Genomic DNA, 14,255 nt, shown 5'->3' on the forward strand with positions numbered 1-14,255 from the left:
CATAAATAACTTTCGATGATCAAGGCTAACCCGAACCTCAATTCAGTTGAAAAGGAATAGAAAGACTCACTATATTCAGAATTTTCGGGGGACATCTGGACACCACAGTGACCTGTACCTTTTTTAAGGCTCCTGCTACACGGTTATGTGGGACCCAACCTACCCAAACCACCTCCTTCTCCTTCCACTCTCCCCACGAGGCACCCATTTGGTATCACGTCGCGGGGCTCGATCAGAATTTATTCTGTCGGCTGACTTCTTTCTGCCTAAGCTTTTAAGCGATGGCTGCAATCACCTTCTCGACTTCCTCCATATCCTCTTTGCTTTCACCATATGTTCCATTATATTTTCAAGTGTAAAGTGTTCCCCGGTTGTAGCTTCTAAAGTAGCCTTTTGGGCTGCGAATCTCCGGCAATGAAAAAACAACGTGTTCTGGGTCCTCTGCAAAGTTTGGGCTCCTTAGGTAATATGGCGAATCACCATGCCCAACTCGATACAAATATGCTCGATAGCCTCCGTGTTCGCTCCAGAATTGAGTTAGGTCGAAACCTACTTCACCGTGGGGTCAACATTATCATCAACGGCGCAACAACCGGTATCCTCATCCATAGGATTAAGTGACCCGCCCACCATAAGTTATTGAGCCGGACTTTATCCACAACCTGGCGGTTCTGGTATCGCTCTTAGATTTCGTCCTTATGTAGGCTGCGGAATCGTCCATCCTCATGTAGGAGGCCAACAACTCTTCGGAGGATTCTTCTTTCAAAGGCGGCCAAGAGTTCGGAATTTATCTTGCTAAGGACCCAAGTCTCCAAGGAATACATGAAGACTGGCAAGCCATTGTCTTGTACAGCAAGAGCGTTGACCCTATGGTGAGACGTTTCGTGCGGAATAGTTTTTGTAAGGTGAAATAGGCTCTGTTGACTGCCAACAACCGTGCGCAGATGTGATTTTCGACCCTAGATAGGAGAAATTATCAACGGTCTCATGGCCGTTGTCAGTTTCATCCTGGCTATGCTATCATAGGTGGCTTTAAAGTCGATGAAGAAATGGTGCAACTGATGTCCATATTCCAACAGTTTTTCCATCACTTGCCGCACAGAGATCTGTTGCTGATTTGCCTGGAGTGAAGCCTCTTTGGTATGAGCCAATGATGTTCTGGGTGTATGGGGTATCTGGCAAGATAGCGGAGAATATCTTATAAATGTTACTCAGCAACGTGATACCTCTATAATTGCTGCACTGTGTGATATTTCCCTTTTTATGTATGAGACAGATAATGCCTCCTTGCCAAGGCTTCTGGTTATTCAGTAGCTCATCAAAGTACTCAACCCATCGCTCCAATATGCCCATTCTGTCGGAAATCAGATTTCCCTCTTTATCTCGACAGGGTGAACATCGAGGTGTGTAAGGCTTCATCCTGTTGACTGGTTGGTAAGACTTCCGCCCCTGTTGTGGTTGCTCCCTGTACTTTTCGAATTCACAGACTTGTTGGTTCGCCCGGGCTTCCTTTTTCCATCTGTGAAGTCGCTTCTCCCCTCGCCAGAGTGTGCGATAAGTCTCCGCATGTGCCCGCGTCCTTTGAGAATGCAGCGTTATTCGGTATGCAGCATTCTTCCGTTCCATTGCTAGCTTACATTCATCGTCAAACCAGCCTTTCCGACTCTTTTTGCGGCTGGAACAAAGTATGTTTGTGGCTATATTTACGATAACGTTCTTCAGGTGATTGTGAAAATCAATTGTTGATGCTGCATCTCCAGGACCCCCATTGACTGCGGTTATTGCGGCATCCATTTCCATCCGTACTTGGCTATTAAAATCCCGAAGTATGATTTTGATATAATATCTGGGACAGGCTTCGAGGATTCGTTCAACTGCCTAGTGGAAGGTATCCTTCTCCGACACAGCAGTCTCCTCTGCAGAGCGTTAACGTTAATGAGGCTTATATTTCTAAAGTTGCCTCGCAAGCGCAGAGTGCATAGCCGTTTGCTTATGTTTTCAAAGCTGATAACAGCAGGTCTCATTTTTTGGCTGACTAAGAAACCTACTCCGAGCACATGGTTTACTGGATGACCGCTATAATATATGGTGTAGCGGGTCTTCTCCGGGAAACCGGTCCCTGTAACCGCATCTCCTGTAACGCTGTTACATTAGTCCTATATTGGAACAGGATACCGGCTAGCTGCTTGGCAGCTTCATTTCTGTACAGGGACCCCACGTTCCATGAGAAAATGCGCAAATTGTTATTCCTTTGTCGTTGCCGGGTTCGTCGTTGCATTATCCGTCCAGTCCGAGGCTCCTGTTGTGGCTTCGTAACAAGTTGTTTTCTGTGTAAAGTTGTCAGCCTTGCACAACCCCCAACCTGGAGGACCAGTTGGTACAATTTGTCCCGTTTTTAGGCGCGGGAGACTCGCCTACCTCCTTCTCCGTCTGCGGCTTTTCGTTAAGAAAGAGCTCCCAGCGGCTGCCACGTTGAGACGGAGGTAGGGATTGATAGAGCTGTTGGTGTTGGTTCAGGAGGCGTTTCCCTGGTATTATGATCCATCGTGGGTACTAATCCACGTTTCTCCCTAGGACCTATACTACCCTTTCACCACTTTCTTTTATTTGCTGTATTTTTCATCTGCCCATACTGGAGCTGCATACAATAGGATCGAACTGATCACATTCGAAGTAAGGAGTCCATGGCTCGGCCTTGGGCCATCTATATTTGGTAGCATTCTCGCAACCAGCGCTCCGATGTTATATGATTTGGTTGCTGCACTCTCCACATCCAATCTGAAGTTTAACCTCTGGTCAATCATTACGACTAAGTACTTAAGCACAGGCTTGGAATGAATTGTTTGCATTCCAACTTTGATCTTCACGGAAGCCCACTTTCTCCGCTTGGTAATAAGTACTACTTCCGTCTTATGCTCTGCGACCTATAGACCAGGATTCTTTAACCAGGATTTAATCTGATAGACTGCTTCATTTGCATAAAGCTCGACTTCTTCGAGAAGGCGTAGAACAACCGACACACCAGTATCGTCAGCGAAACCAATGGCAGCTACACCAGCAGGAAAGTCTTCCGTCAGTACTCTGTTATACATAATAATCCACAAGAATGGCCCTAGGACGGACCCTTGTGGAACACCGCATGTCGTTTGGTATAATTTCATTCCTTCATCTGATTCGCAGCACTGAACCCTATCGATTAGGTAGTCGGCAACGATATGCACCAGGTACTTCGCACAACATTTGTCCTTGTCAAATGCGGTCTTAGCGGTGTTAGCTACTAGGACAGCTGCATTCGTTGAAGACCTCCCTTTTCGAAAACCGAACTGATTCTCGGAGAGACCGCCATCCGTTTCGGCAATTGGAAGTATTCTGTTATAAATTACTCACTCGAATAGTTTACCTCCAGTATTTGGAAGGCATATCAGCCTGTAGGACGAAGCTCCTCCCAAAGGTTTGTTTGGCTTGGGGACTAGTATTAATTTCTGCTTCTTCCATTGTGTAGGAAACGCTTCTTCTTTAAGTCATGTGGTGATCACCTCGGTAAACTGCTGGCTTCACTGGGAAGGTTAGCGGCACTCACATTCTGTGGGAAACGTTCGTTACTATTCCATTAACCAGAGCAGGGCAAGAAATTGGTGGGGAGCGTTTGCCTTCCGATATTATTGTCTTATAGGCGCCACCCCGGGGGTCGGTGTCAGCTTCCTTACACAGTCGCTTAAAATTGTCGCTTACACTTTTTATTATAGCCGAGCATTTTGGTATTCTTCATGTAGGTGCCCGTATCCAGAAATGGTTTCTATTTCGCTGACGGCGCCTTCTGGTCTTGAGGCAGGCCTTGCCGCATTCTCCAATTTCCGAGCTCTACCAAAAGTTTGGAATTCGGTTCAGGGAAACAACTCATGGCATGGAGGCGTCACATACTCGCCACAACTTTTCACCGATCTGTCTTCTTTCAGGCGCTCCATTTTACTGCAGAACTTCTTTGCAAATCTCCTCGTCAAACTTATTAGTTGCCCACCTGTTAGCTCTCGTTCGGGACCACTTCATTCGTGTACCATGCATGATTTCAAAAATGATGGCCTGGTGGTCGCTATATGTATATTTTTCAGTGACATTCCAATGGAGATCCTTAGCTAAAACAACAATAACAAAAGTGACATCTGTCACGGACCACATTTCTCTCTTTCGCGTTCCTTTCTCGACTGGCCCATTCTTCAGCCCATGCGTTGAAGACGCCAGCCAATATCTCAGGACTATGGTCGTTTGCAGCCATTGCATTTGGCCAAGGTCCATAATCAAGTGAGAGACCAAGCAAATGTAATCAGCGTAGTCGAAGTGTTTGAGGAAAGATGTTATTCTCCATTGAGCTCACCATGTCCTGCGAAATCGAGAAGAAATAATATCGGTGACAGGATGTAATCCTGGCGGGCTCCGTTTTGGACCTCAAAATCGTCCGAGACTTTACCTCGGTGCAGCACGTGACATTTTGCGCCATCAAATGTCGCTCTGATAATAGCTATTAGTTCCCGGGAATATCCCTCCTAGGTAGAGCACTCCAGATACACTCCATCTTCCCGCTATAGAAATTTTTCTCGAAATCATTGAAGAGCAGGCGCAGCGAAGATCTAAATTCCAAAATGTTGATATTGGAAGATACCAAGCGGAAACCAGCTTGCTCTCTGTCAATCAAGCTTTCAAGATATTCTTTGATCCAGGATTATTTTAACTATTATCTTCGCGACAGCAGCATGGAGATACCTCTTCAATTGTCACACTCAAAACGTGTGCTTCTGGGAAAGGTCTCGGATTCCCAAGATTTCCGTACGAGTGAAAGCAGCAGATCTGCAGAAACTGGAGGTGCAGCAATAAAATTTGACTGTATTGATTTCCGAAAGGATTTCTCTTCCGCTTGGAGGATGAGTCCGCATCCGCATGTTAGGCTCACTAACCATTTCATCCACAAGAGGAGAATCACAGGATATCATAAGGTTAAGGACCCTGGTAAAGTGTTCTTTCCACCTCTTCAGTTGTTCATCATTGCGGATGAGAAGTTGACCGTTAACATCCGTTACAGGACCATCTATAGGTTTGCGACATTTGAGATCTGGTTCTAAGGTAACAACACCTTTGCTGGCTATGCCAGCCCATGGATGCCCTTATGCTAGAATGGCCAACAACAAGAGGCAGTACAGTGTTGTGGAGTGTAGAATTCTTAAGAAGAGCTGAAAGGAGAGTGAGGCCCTCCATTAAAAACTGGTAACAATGGTGCGTAGATGGGTGTCACAGACGCCCTGACAGGGTCACAATATTTCGGTAGATATTCTGCACTCCATGGTGAAGTCACCCATTTCATTTAGGCATCTGTCAAGCGGAAGAATCTCTTTTCGGATTTTTCTTCTTTACATTTGGGCTTTGATGCCGATCTGGGGACTGTCCGTATTCCTTTCTGTAGAAACCATCAAGTGATCATCTCATGTTGACTACACTGTTACCAGTTGCAGTAATAGTTGTCACTGAAAACAAGTTCTCGACTGTTGTCACTGGATTTAAGGGTATTTACTTCCAAAAACGAAAAGTGCTGGATTTTTGAAGCCGTAAAGAAGTCGCTTTCCTTCCACCGTACTTTGTTTATTTTTACGGGGTATCGGGGGGCGTCTAGAAAGAAAGCATACTCAATTTACTTAGGTTTAGAAAGAAATTGATTTTGAAAAATGGTTACATGGTTACAGCCTTCACTTAGGTGGCAAAGCGGGGGATCAACTTACTGATACCTACCTGGAAAAGTCTCCTGCTTGCTTTTTCGCTGACCTCTTTACCTTCACTTTCACCACTTCGTTCGTTGAAAATACTTCCCACGTGTGTGTTTCAGGGAAATGAGCAGCGTTAGTCCAGTGTTATGGAGGGGACAGTTCAAAGCGTCCCACCCAAATGACTCTAAGCAGGTCTGATGAGAGGGGTATGAAAAGACATCCATTCTGTTATGCGCAGCACCAGTTTGGAAGAAAAAAAGGGGGTTTCCCTTCCCTCTGGTCCGGAGTTCACTTGGTGGCCCGTAGTTTTCTTGGAAGCCTGGATTAGGAGTCTCGATGAAAAAAGGAGTAATATGTGGTCCTGAGTTTTTTTACCCCAGACCCGTATAATTTTCACTCGGGGCCAGATTTTTTCACACAATTTTCACGCCAAGTTTGGGTTTTCTCTTTACGACCCTTCCTCTACGAATTGTTTTGCGGCGTTAACCGCTTGAGGTCTGGCATTATCGGACAATAGACAGGTTCCCTTTACCATCATCCATCGGAGAAAATCTAGTTTGTAACACTCCAAAAACTGCTGCCGCTGTCTTGCTCTGTTTGGGGACCCATTTCGTAGTTTGTGATACCCGAGGGTTTCTGTGATTGTTCCACACGGCAAAGATCTGGACGGAACCATCCCAGCAACTTCATCCAAAGTTAATCTGCGATCGTCTCAAACCGCATTCTCGATGTTTCCAGAATTTGTAGGATTCACAATTCCAGACACTTATAAGATTCACAACTCCATCACCATAAATAGCTTTAACTTCATTAAGACTCTCACCTGAACTTTTTCGCTTCACAACAAGGTAGCCGAAGACGATACGGGCTTAACACTGTCGCATCAAGTTTGGGTCGGCATTTTTCGCATGAGCTACTCTTGGGGCAAGAATTTTCAACACCCTAGTCTGCAACTGTTTTTTTTTTTTTGTGAAGGGGAGGAATCAAGCTACACAAGTTAAAGAAACGATTCTTTACGGTCGTGAGAGCCCCATTATATTTACTCTCTGGACGTGCATCGTATATCTCCTCTTACCAACCAAACTGCAATCACGCCACACACTGAATTTTCTTTGAGGTTACCCTTTTTGCAATTTCATCAAATCTACCAAAAATTAGATAATGCAATCTAAGTACTAAATCCATTCTTTTCCCCGATAATTATAGACGATGATGGATATGAAAAGTCTGGAAATAAAGTCACTTTACATGATGGAGCGTAGTCGATAAGAGCATTAAGATTTATTGACATGTTCGAGCATAATCATATCGTAAATCTTCTATATTGAATTGGGCGACGAATTTTGATGTTATTTGGTCATCGAGAAAGGTGTCAAACTGCATATAAATTTCCGTTTTTGTGAATCTAAATAGCATGTTAGATACAGGCGCTATCTTTTGCTAACCAAACTATTTCATTATTTTTTGTGTGATTTAGTAAATATCCGTAGCATAAGCCGACTTGAAGCGCCAATACCTAGGTTAAGCACCTACTAGGTCATATGAATATCAGAGTAACCTACGCTGGTTCAATTCCTACGGCCCAAACAAAAAAAAATACAGGAGGAGCAAATCAAATGTCTAAGGGCCACATGGCCGCACGTCATTGCACTGCACTACATACGTGAGACAAACACTAGAGCAAATGTTCGGTATTTTCCTCCCGCATTCACCGTAGAAGTCCAAGTATGCGCAATGATTTTTTCCCTTCATAAAATTTCCAGCAAATCGCTGGAAGATGTATAGCCTGTGCTTAGTCTTCTTGCTGCAGCTCTACTAACAAATCCTACTCACACCTCTATAGCGGTGAATCCTTTAAAATACAAAACAGCAGAAGAGAGAGAATGGCCACAAAATAGAGTCGAACTGACTGGTCCTACAGTTTGGAGTTAATAATATATAATATTACCTTGGAAGCCTAATCTCCGATCCAAAATAAGATCGGAAATACAATGACGACTACGGCAAAGGGGCAGGACATTGATGTCTGAGGTTTTATATTAAAATGAATGAATCAAAACGGGTGCTAAGAAACCAATTGGACATAATTGAATGGTTTTACAGAAAGTACCCATAATCCATCGAAGAGATAAACGTTCCAGAGAAACCAAGTCGGAAGCAACCCACAAGAGCGAATCGAGGCAAACACATAAAATGGCACTTCTTCTGCCAGCTACACTCGAAGAAACCAAGGATGCACTTAAAGTCGGGAGAAACAATACAGCGCCTACTGTGGTTGGAATACCTTCGGAGATACTAAAAAGATGGAGTACGGGAATGACTACAAAGCGCCATGAGCTCCTAAGCACTGTCAACCTATGTTGGAAGTGTGGCGCAAAAGTGACATTTGCCCTATTTACAAAAAAAAGTAATTCAGACCGATATCGTCGTAGTTTTTTTGCAGTAAGTGAACGCTTTTGCGCACAGAGTGTTAGACTTCCGCAACAGGAGACCGTAGATCAACCAACTAGACACCTCCCACCACCCGCACCATCAAAAAACTAGCCTGGAACCGTTTGACACATTACTTCGGGCTAACCCTCCCGCTCTCCCGGCTTTAGGATTCTTTAAGTCAGGGAATTCCTTTCATCGACGTGGGAGAGGAGGAAGGGAGTTGTTAGCTCACGGCCATCGGTCCCTCCGCTGGTTGAGTTCATTCTTCTTCAACACGACTCCATCTGCCAGCGCTCCTCAGCATCTTTCTGACAATGTTGACTGGAGAGAGCCCCTCTGTGTCTGCATAAAGCTGCTGACGAAAGCCGTCCCACCTTTCATAAGAGAAAAAGCTATGCTGAGTCTCGTCCGCCACTCTATCGCAGAACACACAATCCGGAGATCGCACCTTCCCAATCTTGTACAGGTAAGACTGAAAACATTCATGCCCACTTAGAAGTTGGGTAGAGGTAATCAATCTCATAGTTCATACGGTTCGGCCACGGATCTAAATTTCCGATGAGCTGTTCAGTCCGTCTGCCTCTTTGCTCATTTTGCCAGGAGAGTTACCACTCGGCAAGAGCGCATTGATGTTCTTTGCAGGCAACCGCTCTCTTAAGTTTTCGCCTTTGCGGCTGAAGATAGTTTTATGCTTTTTAGCAAAGAGGGAACGGGGATCATTCCCACGATCACCATCACGAAAAGCTCCAGATGCACTTGAGTTAGACGTCTACGATGGACCTGCTTGTCAAGGGCCTCAATCGATACCTCAGCGCCATAGAGCAGAACGGACTGCGTTGCTCCATAAAAAGACATCTCTGAGTAGATATGGGGCTCTAAACATTCGCCACTAGCAAACTCATGGCCGAGACCCCAGCTGCAGCTTGTCCGCCGATTGATTTGCTCGAAGAAGCCTATTTTCGAATCAAGTATTAAAAAAAGATATTTAATCGCTGGTTATGACTCTAGAGCCAGCGGAACGCTGTAACCATGAGCGGACACCGTCTCAAACCCGTGGTGTGTCCTTTGCTTTCACCAGACGTGCCACGATCCCTGCAGAGAACGCAACTTTCGCTTTTAATGCAGGTCGTCGCTTGGTCATCTACCTAACTTCATCTGCGGCATGATGTCCTCCCGTCGGGTCCTTTGCAAGTTGCATGTGCCCATAGTCCAGACACCTGTAGCAATTGATGGAGATTATCCACATTCGTACCCTGTATACTACTCATTCAATTTTGATTTTCCCGTTGCTAAGGAGTTTTCTCGCATTTACAGAGGTGATACCATTGGTTACCTCTGGACATTCACACTTTATCGCCTCCTCTACTTCGACCTTTTCTGTGAGACAGAAGAGAGAGCACATAGCCTTTAGACTAGGAACCCGAGCCTTCCCCCCGGTAACTCCTTGACGATCACAGAACGTGCTGTTGCTAATCGTCTTTGGGCCTTTCCGTATGAAAAACACTTCTGCTCCGTTGTCTTCGGGTTTCATCCTGAAGCGGATTTCACTAAGGACTTCTGCAAATGTTTTGCCTTCCTTTGGGTTAATGAGCACAGCCGACTCGACGGTCTGGTCCTTCTTCTTTTCCTCGTATTTTCTATTAATGGCTTTTGGTTTGTAGGCTCTTTGTCTTTGAACAGACGGGTCTTTCGCGGCGTAGCCGGTTGTTTCTTTTTATCCTTTTCTGCCTTCTTTTTTGAGCCTTGAAATCCTTGAATCCCGATCATGGTTTCTTCTGACTCAGACGATGATTGGGGCACCGACCGTGAGGTTCCCTCCCTTCCTTGCTGAGAATGTCATTATTTCAGAGGATATCCCCCTAGGGAGGGAGGGAACCTCAGGGGCCGCGGCTCAATCACGATCTGAGGCAGAAGAAACCATGATCGAGATTGCCATCAGTCGGGGATGTTCCCTCTCGATCGCGGCACTCGGGTCCTGAGACTTACGGCTCCACGTGCTCGGTCGAGTCGTTTTTTTATTTTTCAGTTTTAGCTCGCGTTCTGATTTTTTTTTTTTTTTTGTTAGGCCGTCGCGGATTCCTTCGTTTATTGTCTAGTTTGAAATCCGGTGCGGATCTATGCATGGTATAGACACGTTAATATTAATCCTCCCCCCACATCCCCGAACTGAGCTAGCATAGAGGCGTGCAAGGACGTGTCGAGCGAGCACTTTGATGTAGCTTCAGTCTTTGCAGGCGGACCATCACGATCAATTTCGTCAACTTTTAAGGCATCTAAGATACCTCTTCTTTCTAAGTCGTTCTCGGCCGATTAGAATGATCGTCTGATCCTCCCATTTCCCTCAGATTCATTACAAGTACTATCATAGTGGCAGAGACCATCGACAATTGAGTGGTTTAAATATTCCCTGTCGATAATGGGTTATGAAATTGCTTCACGTATCAGCGTCACCCAGAAAGTTTCAGAAGATCCGAAATCTATTCCAGTGTCTTCTACCCTGTCGCCCATTTGGGGGCTGTTTCTCCAATTATATGCTTCCTTGGAACAGAAGTCGTGAGGGAAAACAACTGAACTGATTACGTTTTAATATAACTTCGCGCTTTATTTACTTAAATAACAATTGTAAAATGTTCACAATCATTCATAATTATCAAAGTTTCACCATCATCATCGTCATGATCAATGGCGCAACAACCGGTATCCGATCTAGGCCTGCCTTAATAAGGGACTTCAGATATCCTGGTTTTGCACAGAGGTCCAGCAATTCGATATCCCTAAAAGCGGTCTGGCGTTCTAACCTACGCCATCGCTCCATCTCAGGCAGGGTCTGCCTCGTCTTCTTTTTTTACCATAGATATTGCCCTTATAGACTTTCCAGTCTAGATCATTCTCATCCATACGGATTAAGTGACCCGCTCACCGTAACCTATTGAGGCGGATTTTATCCACAACTTGACAAGAGGCCAAAAATTCTTCGGAGGATTCTTCTCTGGAAAGCGGCCAAGAGTTCGGAATTGATGGTGAGACGTTCCGAGCGGAACAGTTTTTGTAAGCTGAAATAGGCTGGCTGACAACAACCGTGTGTGGATTTCATCATCGTAGCTGTTATCGGTTGTGATTTTCGACCCTAGATAGGAGAAATTTACAACGGTCTCAAAGTTGTACTCTGATATCTTTATTCTTCCCGTTTGACCAGTGCGGTTTGATGTTGTTGGTTGGTTGGTTTTTGGTGCTGACGTTGCCACCATATACTTTGTCTTGCCTTCATTGAGGAGCAGCCCAAGATCTCGCGCCGCCTGCTCGATCTGGATGAAAACAAGTTACCTATAAATTAAGCCTATATTATTTGACTGGTTGAACCTCGTTTTTGATGACTTTAGCTGGTCGGAGGACAGGACTCGAGTGATGGCAAATGTCATCCTTGACATTTCCAACACCAGTCCCATGTCAGGCCGTCAGCTGTTTCTACAGCGATTGAATGCAACGGCAGAGGCGAAATCAAAATGGCACTAAGGTTCGTGCCTCCGATGTGCCGCTACACCCTCAATGGCTCTGAGTCCGCGCCGAATGTCAAAGACAATGAACGGCACCTCGTGGTAATGGAGACGAAAATTTTGCTTTGGACCACTGGCATAACATGGCGTGATCACACCCGAAACAGGGACATCCGCGATCGATATATGGTTGCACCGATTGTGGAAAAATTGCCAGATTGGCGTCGTCGATGGTATTGGTATGTAATTCGAGGAGATGAAAACTCGCTTGTTTAGATTGGTTTGAACATCGAAGTCGATGGGAAATGACGAATCATCGAAACTGCAATGGCTTGATATGCTAGATGCTGATTTCTAAGACTTTCAAGCTATGACTGAGTAAACTGAGGCAATAGAGCAAGCCACGCCAACCTTGCCCCTGAAAGGGGCAAAAGGTAAAGAAGGAGAAGTTTGAGTTCCTTCGTGCATGAATCCTGTCCCACTAACTTTTTGTAAATAAAACCATCGAGGAGCGAAATATTCTTTCGTTGAGGTTTCGGTTTCTAGTTGTTTTTCTTTTGGGGGGGGGGGGGGAATTATTGGGATTTCTGAGTTGGCCATTTTTGTCCATGGATTAGCTCCTCCTTAATATCAAACTTGCTCGTACACCTTCGTATGCCTACATATGTAGCATTCCCTTATCTGGAGCAAAGAATTGCATCTAATTGTAATAATTACACAAAGAAAAAAAAATTTATAGCATTCAGGATTCTTTGAAAACGATTAAAGATATAAATTTAGAAACTACACGATTACAGCTGATTTAAAGTTGACACGAATCTCACTGTATGTGTTACAGTATGCATTGTTCATGACCGCACTTCATTAGATTATACTCTATCTTTGATCTTTGCATGCCCTTATCACACTCTACACTGCAAAAATCCAAAAAAAAATTCTTGGAATTGAATCTATCTAAAGCGTGGATTGCATTATCTAATTTTTGGCAATGATTTCACGATTCTATATAAAGGCTAACATCACATGAGATCGCAGTCTATATGATACCGTTTAGTTAGACCAACCTGCAGTCGTGTGTTCATCAAATATTCCTACTTTTTTGAGGAGACCCACATTGGAGGGTATACCAAAATGAGACTAGGTAAAATCAAAAATTTTAAGTTGTAGTGTGCTTTGGAGGTTTGTGAAAATAATTTTCGCTTTCTCAACTTTTAAAATTTTCAAATTAGTATTGGTCCAAAGGATGGAACCAGGTCTCATCAGAATTTCATGAAAACACGTTCAACCAATGTTTAACTTCGCCATCAATTCATCAACTGAAAATGTTTGGTTTGTAAATAGTATTAACACTTTATTTCCTCCTATCTAGGGATCACTTTAAAACTACTAATATCAACTTTAACGTGGCTTTATGGATGCAATGTCAGCCGTGTGTTTGCAGCGGAATGCGAAAATGTGGACCTATATGTTCCACATCTAGTGCGGGGCAGTGAAAGCAATAAGTACCAGGTATGTTTCAGTAAAACCGGAGATTTCAAGGAGTATGATTGCCCACCAAATCTTAAGTTTAATGAAGCAACAAGAAGCTGTACGGTTTCTTTGAATCCGTATGGAATGTGCACTACTGTCGGTGAAACCTTAGAAATCCCTGATGCTGATTGTACACTATATATTGAATGTGATAAAGAGCTGGACCCAGTTACTTACACCTGTGATGCCGGTGAATTATTCAACCCTCTTTACCAAAAATGTGTTTCGGATACTGAATATGATTGCGATAATGATATTCCCGATTGCTTCAATACAAAATTCCAAAATAGAAAATGGGTTGACAAAGAAAGCTGTGACTCCTACTACGAATGCGTCGGAGATATTCTTGTAAGTCGGACATGTCCTAGCGGAATGTTCTTAGACGTTCACACGCAAGCTTGCATGCACAGCTCCGCTGTCAATGGTGCATGCACAGTTCCAAAACCCCAGCCCAATTTACTAGTGAATGTGAAAACTATGTGCCAAGGAAACGTTGGGAAGTTTCTCCCGGATCCCTACTATTGTAAAGCTTATTACTATTGTGTCGACGAATCAACGCCTTACTGGAGTCCTTGTTCAGATGGAAGATACTTTGAGAATGAACTTTGTACTAAAACACGAGCTAGTAGCTGCATTTGCGAAGATTTAACATGGGAAGACTCTGGTCCAAAATCAGTGTCTGTTCCACATCCTGATAAGACAAAATTCTACGTGTGTAGAGAAGGAGATCCACCCGAGGAGAAGACCTGCCCAGCAGGCACCACATTCAATCCAACAAAGAAAATGTGTTCCTCGTGATTCAGGGGATATGTCAGACAACATGCGTGATGCTTGATCAAATTCACTGAAAATAAATTAGAAGATTTTACCACTAGTGTTTTTTATATCTAGAGTAGTATATCCCTTGTAACATGGAGAGAATCCTATGTATTTGAAAAAACTTTTTCATGTTGCCGATTATCACACAGAGAGAAGAATGCCACTTAAGGCCGCTGGCCGCATTGACTGTTGGTAGTCAAAACTGGCGTTTATCTACTATGGAGTTACC

General features: G+C 44.2%; 1 protein-coding gene across 1 annotated transcript; it reads left to right on the plus strand.

Annotated features, from left to right (window-relative positions):
• The first annotated feature begins 13,157 nt into the window (after positions 1-13,157).
• Positions 13,158-14,073, plus strand: LOC119648284. Its single transcript, XM_038049940.1, has one exon. It carries the CDS (start codon positions 13,292-13,294, stop codon positions 14,003-14,005), a length of 714 nt encoding a protein of 237 aa, XP_037905868.1. The 5' UTR covers positions 13,158-13,291; the 3' UTR covers positions 14,006-14,073.
• The last annotated feature ends 182 nt before the right edge of the window (positions 14,074-14,255 follow it).

The sequence above is a fragment of the Hermetia illucens genome, chromosome 2 (assembly GCF_905115235.1).
Source record: "Hermetia illucens chromosome 2, iHerIll2.2.curated.20191125, whole genome shotgun sequence".
Taxonomy (NCBI): domain Eukaryota; kingdom Metazoa; phylum Arthropoda; class Insecta; order Diptera; family Stratiomyidae; genus Hermetia; species Hermetia illucens.

Coding starts and splice junctions, on each gene's coding strand:
- LOC119648284 (XM_038049940.1), top strand. CDS start 13,292: ATGTGCACTACTGTCGGTGAAACCTTAGAAATCCCTGATGCTGATTGT.